Raw genomic sequence first — 13,849 nt, 5'->3', positions numbered from 1 at the left:
GTTCCCTATGATGCCTCCACCTTAGCAGGTCGGTGCACCACGTGTTTATTACGTGGTGCTCTCAGAAGCACCAGCTCTTCTTACCCTCGTGTGAAAAATTACTGCCAAGCAAGACATTTTTCACACAGAGAACGTGTGTGGAGAACCAGACACGAGGGTTCAGATGAGGTGTCGTGTCTAGTTTGTCTCAAAACCACGAAGGACTGATCTTCTGTAGGACATTTCTCACTCCTGATGTTTCTAGATCTGTAGCTGGTGCACAAGGAAGAGGAACGAAGCGGAAACTGTCAGATTTTACCTCCGCTTACAATTGTTGTAAATTTCCATTGGCTTAAAAGAGTTATTCATCAGGTAACTGAGACTGGAACACAGATATTTTCAAAGGAATTTGAAAAAAAAAACAATTAGAGACTTAATCTAAAGATATGTAAATGAGAAAGCTCTGGGTCAGAAACAACATGCCAGCAAGAGTCAGTCAAGCTGAGAACTACCTGTCATCACTACAACATGTTGCCGGCACTGCAAAACAACTCACACTACAAATCAATAATTTCTTTACAATGTTTTGAGGCACTTTTGGCACTTTAAAACTGTTCAGAGCTGTTAGAAAACACAACAAAGATGTTGCAGATGTGATTACTGTGGTGGAGTATTAATGGGTATCTCATGTGGTAGCAGTTAGTGTGGGTTATAGATGCAGGAAGGGTTTCAATCACTAGCTGGTCCAAGAACGATGGAATCAACGACAATGTAAAAAGAAAAACTGTTTTTGGATATCATTCAGAATGGGGCAGGCAGAGGTTGAGAGGAGAGAAAGAGAGAGAGAGAGAGAGAGAGAGAGAGAGAGAGAGAGAGAGAGAGAGAGAGAGAGAGAGAGAGAGAGAGAGAGAGAGAACCGTTAGTCAATAAACTCTTCTGTTCAAGATTCCATGAAGATTTAGAAACTTGTACTGTTTCCTAAACCTTCCCTAATTCCACTCCTTGTGCTGACCAGTGAACACATTATTAAAATAAACTGAGGGTAAATTCAGACTTTAAAATATACTTCTATTCAGTGGTAACATGTTCAAGCACTTTGCTTGCACAGCTGATGAACGACCTCTGAAGCGTCCCGTTTCTCTGGAAACCTCAGCAATTTTGACTACCTCTACATTTTTACTACTGCACACTACAGTTACTCTTTGTAATCTGTTTCTTAATACTTAATATACTATATAGTTTCAGATATATAGTTAATACTTAGGTAACATGGTAATATTGCCTACAGTTCAGGGCCTTAAGTTCATAATTAATTGCAGTATATGCAGTGCAGGTCAACTTGAACCGTTAGCGTCCTTTATTTTATCAAAGCAGACTGCGTGCTGTTTGCAGAAACCTTCAAGGAACCTCCGGCGGAGCTGAGTGGGCTGGAATGTGGGGCTATGGACGAGCTCGTGGAGTTCAGCTCGCACGCGCAGCTCGCACGCGCAGCTCTCTATTGAGCCGCGACCCTCACAGGAGACGTGTTGGGTGCGGAGCTCTCTCTCCCCGGACCCTTCCACACTCTCCTAATGAGTGTTTGGTTACCGTCGTAAAGTTTGGTGGGTGCAGGACAGGAATCTTGACGGATGCTACGACTAAATGCTGGGATTAATTTTTTTCCCCCTTCTGGATTATTCTGTTTCATTATGCTGCCTAAGACGTTTTGAGAGTAGGCTATAACGAATTGCAATTTCTTAATTAATTGGATGGCCGTCCTTGCTGTTGGTAAGTTCGGTTTCTTCAGTAGATTCACGGATAATTTTATATTTTTGGTTTGAAGACAGTTGGTGAACGTGCGCGTGGGTAAATTATTTACAAATTGTGCATTTCATTACTGAAGAAAACATGGAAAAGTTTTTTTTATTAATGGATGTCAAAGCATTACGTTATATTACATAATTTTTACATATTCCTAATGCTAAACTGTGAAATCTGTTTTGAAAGTTACGTGGGCGTTACTGCAGAATGATACCTTCTCCTGCAGTGTTGTGATAAATGGCCAGGTGAGGATTTGAAGATGAGTGAGTGTGACAGGTCGACCCTGTCGAGAATGTGCGCCGCACACGGAGAGTCGCTGTACCTGCGGTGGAGGCTCCTGGCGGTCCTGTTTGTTCTGGCGGAGGCGAGCTCGCCAGGTGTCGCCTGTCCCAAATCATGTGCGTGCTACGTCCCAACAGAGGTCCACTGCACCTTCAGATATCTCTCCGCAATGCCGAGCGAGATTCAGCCGGCTGTTGAAAGAATTAACCTGGGGTGAGAAGTGTCCCCCCCCCCCCCCCCCTCTCTCTCTCTCTCTCTCTCTCTCTCTCTATCTATCTATCTATCTATCTATCTATCTATCTATCTATCTATCTATCTATCTATCACACACACACACACACACACACACACACACACATAAAACATTTTTATTACTTATTTCACTTTAAAGTTCACTCAGTGTACACATAATAAAGACGGATATGTAGGCTAACTTACACGCAGGTATTTGCGTCTAGTTGTCAGTGTGAATGAAAGTGAAGTGGTAAATGAAAAACATGGTTTGTTTCCAGAATGCTCCAGAAATTATTCCAAGGATATAATTGTAATTTACACACTTCTGTGTTGCAGGTACAACAGTTTGACAGTTCTGCGAGAAAACGAGCTGTCAGGGCTGACGAACTTGGAACTATTGATGCTTCACAGTAATACCATCCATACTATTGAAGACAGGGCCTTCCACAACCTTAAGGCTCTGCAGGTAACCGCTGCAGGATGATGACACGCACCGCATTAAAGATGATGGTCGCATAGTAAACACATACCAGCTGTTCCACTGTGCGGATAATACAACACAGCTATTGCACAAAACACATGGGGTGGTTGGTGTACCAAAGCAAACATGATGAATGATGGTGGGAATTTGTCAATGGTTATTATGTTTACTGAGGCTAGAGGTAAAATATATGACAAAGAAATTGGGTTCTGAACTCTGAATGCACTCTGTAGATGAATAAACAATTTTTAAAATAATCTGATTGTTTTTCATTTGATTTGGAGTGTCCAAATTCAAATAACATATGTAGATGTTAACCTCAGATATCACTGAACATGTAATATACATAAAACACCATGTTAACATAATCAACAAGCAGTTGTAGAAATGCTGTTGACAAATTCTGTAAGAGGATTTTGAGACAGGGTTAGTTTGAGACAGGGTTAGGATTAGGAGGATTATGAGAACTAGAACTAGCCTTTGGGTTGAGGTCAAGATTGGGTTTGGACTAGGGTTAAGGTTAGGATGGGGTTTTGGGTTGAGGTTAAGGTTAATTGGGTTGGTTTGAGGTCTGAAAGTATCTGGCCCTTGAACTGTTTCACTGCAATTGTATCCAAACTCTCCTCTGATTCATTCACCACAGTGTCACAGATACTCTGTTAAGAGTTCATTTATCATATCTAATGTACCACTCAAAATAAAGTATTACAAATATCATTACCCCATATTTAAAAACATCAATAATTAAATAAATGCAGCTGGATTCTAAAGAAATTCTTTCTTTGTTTTCTTTTTGACTCCTTTAAAGTAAATTCAGTAGCAGTTATGGTTCAGTAGTTGGACATGATACACAACACTTTCATAACACATATGCCGGCCATTTCTTAGCTCACTTACATATAGCTTCTATTTCAAGCCTACTTTTCTAAATCGTAGTGAAAAATATTTTCAGATGTCCACAGTTTTCACAATTCACAGTACTCTGTCTACTGCAGTTCCCAGTTATTTTCACAAGTGTGATTAACCTTTGGTAGGAACCATCTACCTGGCACTGACAGAAACATGTGGTTTCATACACAAGCTTTCTAAAATAAAAAAATAAGAAAGCTTATTTGCATCAACCTTTAGTTGTCTGTCACTTCTGACATTCTTTTTCAGACTAATGAAAGTCTTTGTTGTGGTTCTACCTGTTTAGGTGTTAAAGATGAGCTACAATAGAGTGAAAGAGCTTCGTAAGGAGACCTTGACGGGTCTGGACAATCTACTGCGTCTCCATATGGATCATAATCAAATTGAGTTTATCCATCCAGAAACATTCTATGGTTTAACTTCTCTACAACTGGTCCATCTTGAGGGCAACCTGCTCCGACAGCTTCACCCAGACACCTTTGTAACTCTGAGACACAGCCAGATTTTTAAAGTTTCATCTATCAAAACCATTTATTTATCTGAAAATGCACTGACAACTCTGCCTGCCACTGTGTTCAGTGGCTGCTACCAGCTGGAGAATCTGTTCCTTAATGGGAACCCTTGGTCATGTGACTGTCACATGGAATGGTTTGCAGAGTGGATGGAGAAGAACCCAGGTATGGCACCGCCCCATTGGTCCAGTCACTAATTAATCAATTAGCATATACAAATTAGAATAACAATCTAGTTCTGTTTTTTGTTCTTTCTTTTTTTTTTTTACAGATATGCAGTAACCTAAAGTTTATGGTGCTCATTGTCCCTGTAGAACATTAAGATTACTTCAACATGATTTGTGACAATACATTTTTTTTTTTTGTATTTACAGGTGTCTTGAAATGCAAGCGAGAGAGAAAACTTGCAGGTGAGCAGCAGTGTCCCGTTTGTCATTGGCCAGTTACCTCCAGAGGCAACAGTCTCCTTCAGCTGTCAGGTGGTGCCTACACATGTTTTAAGCCATGGATTCACCCCCATTTGAAACAGAGGAATATCACTATGGATGACAACGGGTACACCCAAGTTTTTTCCAAGGACTTTATCACACCGATTGGCACGATTGAAATGAATATTACGGACCAATTCCACAATGATGCTAACGTAGCTTGTATTGTACAGACACCAAGAGGGTTGGACAACATCAACGTTACCCAAGGAGTGAGAGGTGAAGAGGTTACCACACTCAGTGCAACTGTGGTCACGTCACTCATTTGTAATATCGACTATGAACATATTCGACAGCTTTGGAGCCTTTTGGCCACTTACAGTGATTCATCCCTGAGGCTTGAGAGAGAGCTTCTCCTCGCCACACTGCCAGGCATGATCTACAAATACAAGCAAGCAAGCCCGGTTAACGACGAGATCTTCACAGGGATTGAGGTAGAGATGAAAGCGAATCCTGCATGGTTAATGCAAGGTATCATTAGCTTACAGCTGGACCGTACTACAACCACATACTCAACCCTGAATATCAAATATTCATCCAGTGTTGAGATGAATATTGAAAGCAATAAAGTTCGAAGAGACCGTTATGGTTGGACCATGATCAAAAAAGACAACCAGACTAAGACAGAGGCTTCTGTAGTTGCTGGTGGTGTGGCTGAACTGAGCTGTCAGACCTACGGTGATCCTAAACCCTCTACGGAGTGGATATTACCAGATGGAAGTAAAGTGCGTGCACCATATAACAGTGAGGACAGGAGGATTGTAATAGCAGACAATGGGAAGCTTATTTTAAGGTCCGCTGACAGTTCTGATACTGGAGTCTACCACTGCATTGCTACTAACTATCTTGATGCAGATGTACTTTCCTTCAGGGTCACTGTGTTGTCCCCAGACACTGAGGAGGTGGATGTTAATGGGGTCCAGCTGTCACGTTCTGTGGGTGACACCTTATTTCTGGACTGTGATGTGACAAGTAGCCCACAAGCATCTATTCAGTGGATATTACCAGACAACACTGTTATTGACAAGTCCAATGTAAACAAGAAGCTCTATCAAAATGGCACATTGGTAATAAACAAACTAACTCAGCGGGATCGAGGATTTTACAGATGTATAGCTGCTAATCATTTTGGCTTAGATTTGCTAGTTTCCCTAATAACTCTTTTAAGTAATGGGCCAGAAGGTGTGAGACAAATGGATATAGAGGGATCTGGTGAGGACGTGGAGCCAATCACAGAAACTGCGCTATACAGCAAAGATGTCTCCACTAGCATTGGCCAGGAATCACGGACAGTTACCTCACACAGACCTTATCCTAGACGCAGACCCCCACTTCGTAGGGTACCAGCAAATAGACCTGGTGGTAGCAGACGCACTGGATGGACTGGAAGGGTATTTGACAAAGTAGACCCTGAGAAATTAGCAGATTTTATCAAGAGATCTCAAAACAAGAATTCTGGAAATAGAGTGAATCCATCAGATAAGCCAAAAGCTAATGAAGGACTTTATGTGGGTGATGAGATAGGCTCAGGCAATGTTGAAGGTTACAGTACAATCCCAGATCAATCAGTCCAATCAATTACAGAAAGTCCAGATAATTATGATAGCACAACTAGCTATCACCTACCGGAGAACAATGCTGCTACAATTACAGAGGTAGTAACAGATGATCCAAGCAGGGTTATGACAACAGAAAATATGAGTGCAATGACAACAGGTTTATCCTCCTACACTGATGCCATCCCATTAGATGCTCGCATTACCCTTGCAAATTACGAATTTCAAAGAGATGAGACAACACCCTTTATTGCTACTCAGGGGTATACACTTAGCCCTATTAACAGCAGATCAAAAAGTCCTGAAATAAATGCAAACAAGTTTTTACAACCAGTTACTTTAAAATTTACAGTTACTGAGACTATGAATGAAATGGAATTGCAGTTTTCTGGGGACATACCAGAGACAGCAGTCAAGGCAGTGCCACATGTTCATTACCAGAACCACAATGTGACACCCATAGCACATCATCCAACACAACGGAACAGCCCTGTGATCCACACATCCACCGACCCAGAAAGCCAGACAAGTTTTACGGCAGTTACCACAACAGAGAGAGCACAAGACGAGATCACGTTTCACACTACTCAAAGAATCAAGTCTCCTCGTCTCCCTGCAGGGTCCACCATCATCTCACACCAGCAGATACACATCATTCCTCCCAGTAAAAAGCAGCCGGGGAAGAGACGTAACTTCCCCAATAGACGCAGGATCATTCGGCCAAACAAAATCACAGACATACAGTCCATTCTGGACAAATTCAAAAGGCCATCGGCGAGGCACGAGGGAAATGCCACCGTGCAATATACAGTAGAACTGAGTGCAGACTGTGTTCATGGGAAAAGAGGAACATGTCCTGCAAAGTCCAAGACAGCAGAAGAGCAAAGAATCATCAATACAACAATGAAACCTCATGTGCCAACCCCCTCTTTAAGAAAAACAGAAAGCCTCATCACAACAACACCAAGCACACCATTTGTTACTTCAGCAAAGACAATTCCTAAGTTGGACTCATTCACAACTGAGATACAACCGAAGTCTGCTGCCCCTAAGCAAGAACCAACACAAAATCCCATGATCTTAACCCCTGTTACATCTACAACCACAACCATTAAGTCTTCAAAGGTCATTCGAGGAAAGATACCGTGGCACAGATTATTTGGAAATAAAGAGGACCAGCGAGAAATCCTTAAAAGACTTAGAAAACCAACTAAAACATCCACTACAACACAGACTACAATACCAGTTAAAACCATAACCACAACAGCCAGCTCAAAGGTCACAGCTACCTTACCTACTGCAAGGTCATTGGTTACACCTATGACAGCTTCTCCTCTTGTGACACAAAGGAATGAAGACCATTTAGAGATATCCTCTGATGACTCATCAGGTTCCTCATCCATCACAGAACCACATACATCTTTTGAAACCCTACCTTCATTTACGACTACAAGTCCAGCTAACACTCACCACAAAACAATAGCATCGCATACCTCTGTTACCACACCAACTTATGTGTCCAGGTTGTACACAACGACCGTGTCCCAAGTTAGTCCAATTCGACCAGTACCACCAATATCTGGAACTACATTAAAGGAAGATACTGATGAGTTAAGTTCCTCAGGCTCTGATTCAGGAGGTTCTGGAAGGTTTCCTGGAAGATCTTGGAGAAATCGAAAACCAGGTTTTCATAGGCAACCTTTCAGAGGCAAAAGACCAATAAAGAAAACAACCACACAAGCTCCAACAACTAAAACTACTACTTTTCAAACCACAGACGCACCACAAACCACCTCAAGGCTAAAGAGGCCCTTGTATACACCTGCTGAAGAAGAATACACTAAAGAGTGGAGAAACCCATCCCAAACCACAGCCTTCCCAAAATCGTACTCTACAGCCAGTGAATCCATGACAACCTACCCAACAACCTATAGAACAATGAATACAGTAAGGCCACACACCACACCACCAACACAGGTCCAGAAGAATACTAACATCAAACCTCCTCCAAGAAAAGGTGGAAGATATGAAACACGGAAAAGAACACGGACAAAAGGAACAAACAATAGACGCAGGGACCGCTTTCAACAACCCAAATCAACAAACTTGTCTTCCAGGGACAAGAAAGACTCTAAGGAGAAAACAAGGACTGGGAACTCTGTAAGTCACACAGTATCTGTTCTCACCACGGAGAAGACTTATACCAGCACCTCAGCTCCACATTACAGTGGTACCTCTGGTGGCATTTCAAGCACTTACGATCACACCACGAGGTATGATACCACGCCAACAAACACCGTTGGTTTTGTGTTGTCTACAATGGATATGACATCGAAGCCGAGAATCGTTGGGGGAAATGCAGCCAGTTTTACAGTTCAGTCCGACTCTGATGCTTTTCTCCCCTGTGAGTCTTCAGGAAGCCCTGAACCTGTGTTCACCTGGAAGCGATTCTCCTCAAGCACAGGTAACCACATTCGATATGGCATTATATGTACACAAGTAATCATTGTAGTGATGTTTTTCTTTACTGACACCTGAAAACACAAAAATTGCTCGTTACACTGATTCATGAGGCCCTATCTCTTCATATTTATAGGATCACATTATATATATATATATATATATATATATATATATATATATATATATATATATATATATATCTCTTTTGTGTTGTTTGATTGTTTGGTTATTTTTATTTGAAGTTGTGTGTCTCTGTCTTAATTTTAGGCAGTACTCTGACCATTAAAGGCAATATGGGTAAATATGAGGTATTCAGGAATGGAACACTGTTGATCCAGAATGCGAACATCAAAGACCGTGGACAGTACTTATGTTTGGCAGAGAATGAACATGGCTCTGACAAACTCCTGGTCACGCTGTCAGTGGTGGCGTATCCCTCACGGATCCTTGAGCCAGAAGTCAGAGACATCAAGGTGCACTCTGGCAAAACAGTGGAGATGAAATGCAAGGCAGAGGGCAGACCGGTGCCTGTGGTGTCATGGATTCTGGCGAACCGCACTCAAGTTAGAGGGCAGAAGAATGAACGTGGCAGAGTCACAGTCACGTCAGATGGTACGCTGGTTATCCAGCAGGTGTCAGTTTATGATCGAGGACATTATAAGTGCATTGCTAGTAATCCAGCTGGTGTAGACACGGTTAGTGTGCGTCTACAAGTGGTGGCAGCGCCCCCTGGCATATTGGAGGAGAAACGGCAGCTGGTAAGAGCAAATTCTGGGCAAGGCATTTGGATATCCTGTACAGCACAAGGAGATCCCGAACCAACTACACACTGGGTCTTGTTTGGTGGCACTATTGTACGACCCCCTTACACGGACTCTAAGGTGTCTGTGTTTCCTAATGGTACTCTCAATTTGAAAAATCTGGATGTCTCTGACAGTGGGAAATATGAATGCATTGCTACAAGTTCCACTGGATCAGAGCGCAGAGTGGTTACTTTGTCTGTGGAAAAAACAGACACTGCTCCGCAAATTGTTGATACATCAGACCTGAGAACTGAGCTGGAATACGGTGGTCAACTTCGACTTAACTGCTCCTCCACTGGAACTCCCAAACCTCGGATTATTTGGAGGCTTCCATCTAAAGCCCTTGTGGACCAGTGGCACAGGTAAAACATATACACAATACACTCATGACACACACACACACACACATACACACTCACACATCAACACACTACTGCGATGTTTTAACGTCTTTCTGTGAATTTTAATCAAATAAATTCATGTTTCCTTCAGTTTTAGTATCAAGTTTTCAACATTGTAAATGTCTTCTCTAATATGAAATAGCCTTATCAGTCTGGGTGTATGAAGCTTCAACTTTAATGTTTGTAATATTAGCACAGGCTATATGATACATAGAAAGTTGACCTTATATCTCAGTGGAGGAATTCATCTCTCTTCCACAGCAGTGACATAGCAATGGAAGAAGAATTAGTTTTAAGCTTTAGCACAGACTAAACACCATATGATATATTATGATACACAACATTTCTGTGTGACAGTTCAATAACCTGGATGCTTGGGTTTCATGGCAAAGTTCTGTTTGAAATAAACATTTAGGAAATTATACAGAACATCAGTCACAGCTGCATTTCACCAAAAAGATGCAAGTTGGGGGGGGTTGGAGGGTTTATTTTCCTATTCTATAACATACTCCTCTCATTAATGTCTCGTTATTGTCTCAAAACAGCGACAGCTTGCAGTGAAGTGTTTTTCATTTAGTAAAAGATGCCTCAGATAATCTCCCAATCTTTTATTCATTAGCAGTTCTGCATAGTTGGCGGAAGCATGAAGATCGAATGGCTGTTGGATGTTTATCAAAAAAACAAAGAGTTTTTCAGTCTACTGGATCGAGAATTCAATATAATCAACTCACTTTTCATTCAAACAAGAATTGATCCATCATTCCCAATTTTCAAAGCATAATGGGGTTTGATTATTAGGACATATACATGAAAAAATATATATATATATAATTAAACTATCATAGCATATATTTGTTTAATATAAATTCTGTTTTATTTTGTTTTTAGACTGTAACATCTCATTAACTACAGAGTCCATTGGGCAGCAGTCCAGCAAAATTCCCAGTTATCAAATCTCAATTATGTCTTTACAGGATGGGCAAACGCATCCAGGTGTTGGACAATGGAACCCTTGTTGTTGACTCCGTCAGTGAGAAGGATTCTGGGGACTACCTCTGTGTTGCCCGCAACAAGGTTGGAGATGACCTACAGCTAATGAGAGTCTCTGTGTCCATGAAGCCAGCGAAAATTGAACCCAAAGTTGTTGGCAAGAAGCAGGTTCCATTTGGCAAGGACCTAAAGGTTGACTGCAAGGCCTCAGGTGCTCCAATACCAGAGATTTCTTGGGGCTTGCCCGATGGTACTTTGGTGAACAGTGCCCTTCAGGCAGACAGCGGCAGAGCGGGTCGTGCCAAACGTTTTACATTGTTTGATAATGGAACACTTTACCTGAATGAAGTGGGCATGGATGAAGAGGGGGATTATACCTGCTATGCAGAGAACACCCTCGGCAAGGATGAAATGCATGTTCACATCACTGTGGTGAGTGCTCCACCTCGGATCCGCCCACCAAGCCTCACCTACGCCAGGGTGAAGCCTGGAGCGAACATCCGCTTTGACTGCGAGGCAATGGGGGAACCCAAACCCAAGATTCTGTGGATGCTACCATCAAATGACATGATTGCGGCATCCAACGAACGATACTTAATGCACGTCAATGGATCTCTTGACATCCGGGACGTTAAGTTAGCTGATGCTGGAAAGTACGTCTGCATGGCACGCAATGCGGCAGGAGACGAAAGCAAAGTGTACAAGTTGGACATTGACGGCAATCCACCTATCATCAATGGTTACTACCAGAACAGAACAGTGCTGAAGGATTCAGCAGCAAAGTACTCTAGGAAGTTTATAGATTGCAAGGCCGAAGGGGAGCCACCACCAAAAGTGACTTGGATAATGCCAGACAACATCTTTCTCTCAGCCCCTTATTTTGGGAGCAGAATCAATGTCCATTACAATGGAACTTTAGAGATCCGCAATGTTAGACCCACAGACACGGCAGAGTTCATTTGCATGGCACGGAATGATGGTGGTGAGGCTGTCATGGTGATACAACTGGAGGTGACCAGCCAGCTCATGAGGCCCATCTTCAAGAGCCCATTTAACGAGAGGCTGGTGACACAGCTTGGGAAAACCACAGTACTTAACTGCTCTGCTGACGGACAGCCTGCTCCGGATATATTCTGGACTTTACCCAATGGTACCCAAGTCACCAGAGGCTCTAACAGGGGTTCCCAATATCAAATGAGCAATGACGGCACCTTTGTCATCCATAACCCCAGCAAAGAGGATGCGGGCAAGTATCGCTGTGCGGCCAAGAATAAGGTTGGCTATATCGAGAAGCTGATTGTCCTAGAGGTCGGACAAAAGCCTTACATTCTGACCCGGCCCAGGGGGATTATTCGCAACATCTACGGGGAGAGTCTTTATCTTCACTGCCTGGCCGATGGAAGTCCCCGTCCGAGCGTCTTTTGGACTATTCCCGGGGGTCACGTCTTGAGCCGCCCTCGCTCTACCGGACGCTACCAGGTAATGGACAATGGGACACTGGTCGTCCATCAATCCAACCTGCATGACCGTGGGAATTACGTATGCAGAGCAAAAAATCCCTCTGGGGAGGCCGTTCTGAGCGTGCCCGTTGTAATCCTCGCTCTCCCACCGCGCATCACTAGCGGTCCTCCGCCAGCCGTGAAGATGACGACGGGCGCTTCCGTGCAGCTACACTGCATCGCTATTGGAATACCGAAGCCAGAAATTACCTGGGAGCTGCCGGATCGATCGGTTCTGTCCACAGCCGGACAAGGACGACCCGCGGGAAGCGAACTGCTCCATCCGCAGGGAACGCTCATAATTCAGAAGCCCACAAGAGCAGACTCGGGGTCCTACAAATGCTTAGCAACTAATAACTTTGGCAGAGACACCAGGATCACATTTATGAGAGTAATCTGAAAGAGGCTGTGAAAGTCAGCAGATATCCTTCAAGTCATAAGACATTGTTGCTAAGGCAAACATGTCAAACACTTGTATTTCTATCAGATCCTATTTATACTGGTATTAAATTAAACGGCCAACTGTTGCTAAGTAACCTGAGGGCTAACATAAAGGCTTGCGGACGCTGCGCAGACACAGTGCACACCTGCCAGTTGGCATAGAAACAGATTTGTGAGTGTGGAGACTCACAAGTATTTTTTTCATTTTAACATGGCAGATTTGGGAACAAATAGTGTAGTGTTATACTCAGGCGGTAAAGCAATTGAAGCCAGTATTGTAAAGACTAGTGTTTATACTTCTTTGGTATTCTAAACTACAACTTAAGAGTGTACTGTTTTGATTGTGCCTTTTTACCGAACCTTTTGATACCTAAAGTGATGTTAGTCAGTGAAATATCAACAATGAACACATATTTTATAAAACAAGTTTCTATTTTTTCTAAAAGATGTTTTTGCATCAGTGCATTGTGATATTATTTTACAAGTGAATTTTTTTGTTTTGCTTTTTTTTACACTGAATTAATATATTTTGATGGAGAATAATAGTATATGGTTTGGCCTCTTTTTACTAGATAAACAAATATAGTATTTGTTTATCGTGCTAATATGAAAGTCATTTGCCTTTCCTCACAAACACTTTTTCAATGTACATATGCAATTTTAATATATTTATCTGGCATTTATACTTCATATCTACTGTCTTTGTGACACAGAGACAACAATAAATAGATACGTATGGTATATTTCTACATTAAATAGATACATATGGTATATTTCTACATGTGTGTCTGCCTCCAACACAACACATTGGATACTGTGAAGTCTAAAGCATTTTAGTGAAAGTGGGAATTGTAAAGACATTTGGTATAGACTGAAGACTAAACATGTACAATTTAATAAAATCATAGCCAAGATGATGCCACAGTGACTTTACCCTAAAATCATTACCCTAAAAATGCTGGTAATTAATTTCATTTTTTATTCTTTTTTAAATAAATTATCTGGAAAGAC

General features: G+C 42.1%; 1 protein-coding gene across 2 annotated transcripts; it reads left to right on the top strand.

The window, feature by feature from the left end:
- Nucleotides 1-1,281: 1,281 nt before the first annotated feature.
- Nucleotides 1,282-13,849, top strand: igsf10 (immunoglobulin superfamily, member 10). Of its 2 annotated transcripts, none has more exons than XM_076981278.1 (7): nucleotides 1,282-1,746; nucleotides 2,006-2,274; nucleotides 2,632-2,761; nucleotides 3,972-4,362; nucleotides 4,572-8,705; nucleotides 8,972-9,869; nucleotides 10,883-13,849. In XM_076981278.1, the coding sequence occupies exons 2-7, from the start codon at nucleotides 2,039-2,041 to the stop codon at nucleotides 12,795-12,797; spliced, it is 7,704 nt and encodes a 2,567-aa protein (XP_076837393.1). In that variant the 5' UTR covers nucleotides 1,282-1,746; nucleotides 2,006-2,038; the 3' UTR covers nucleotides 12,798-13,849. The 2 variants fall into 2 exon arrangements, with proteins under 2 accessions (XP_076837393.1, XP_076837394.1); XM_076981279.1 differs by having other exon boundaries at nucleotides 1,966-2,274.

Source organism: Brachyhypopomus gauderio, chromosome 19, assembly GCF_052324685.1.
Source record: "Brachyhypopomus gauderio isolate BG-103 chromosome 19, BGAUD_0.2, whole genome shotgun sequence".
Taxonomy (NCBI): domain Eukaryota; kingdom Metazoa; phylum Chordata; class Actinopteri; order Gymnotiformes; family Hypopomidae; genus Brachyhypopomus; species Brachyhypopomus gauderio.
The sequence above is the reverse complement of the archived record's forward strand: the minus strand, read 5'-3'. Positions and strand labels throughout refer to the sequence as shown.

What these genes read in the sequence shown, in the direction of transcription:
- igsf10 (XM_076981278.1), top strand. Translation starts at nt 2,039, where the DNA reads ATGAGTGAGTGTGACAGGTCGACCCTGTCGAGAATGTGCGCCGCACAC. An exon ending in ACAACCTTAAGGCTCTGCAG is followed by an intron (nt 2,762 to 3,971) that starts GTAACCGCTGCA and finishes CTACCTGTTTAG; the next exon opens with GTGTTAAAGATGAGCTACAA. An exon ending in GCGATTCTCCTCAAGCACAG is followed by an intron (nt 8,706 to 8,971) that starts GTAACCACATTC and finishes TCTTAATTTTAG; the next exon opens with GCAGTACTCTGACCATTAAA.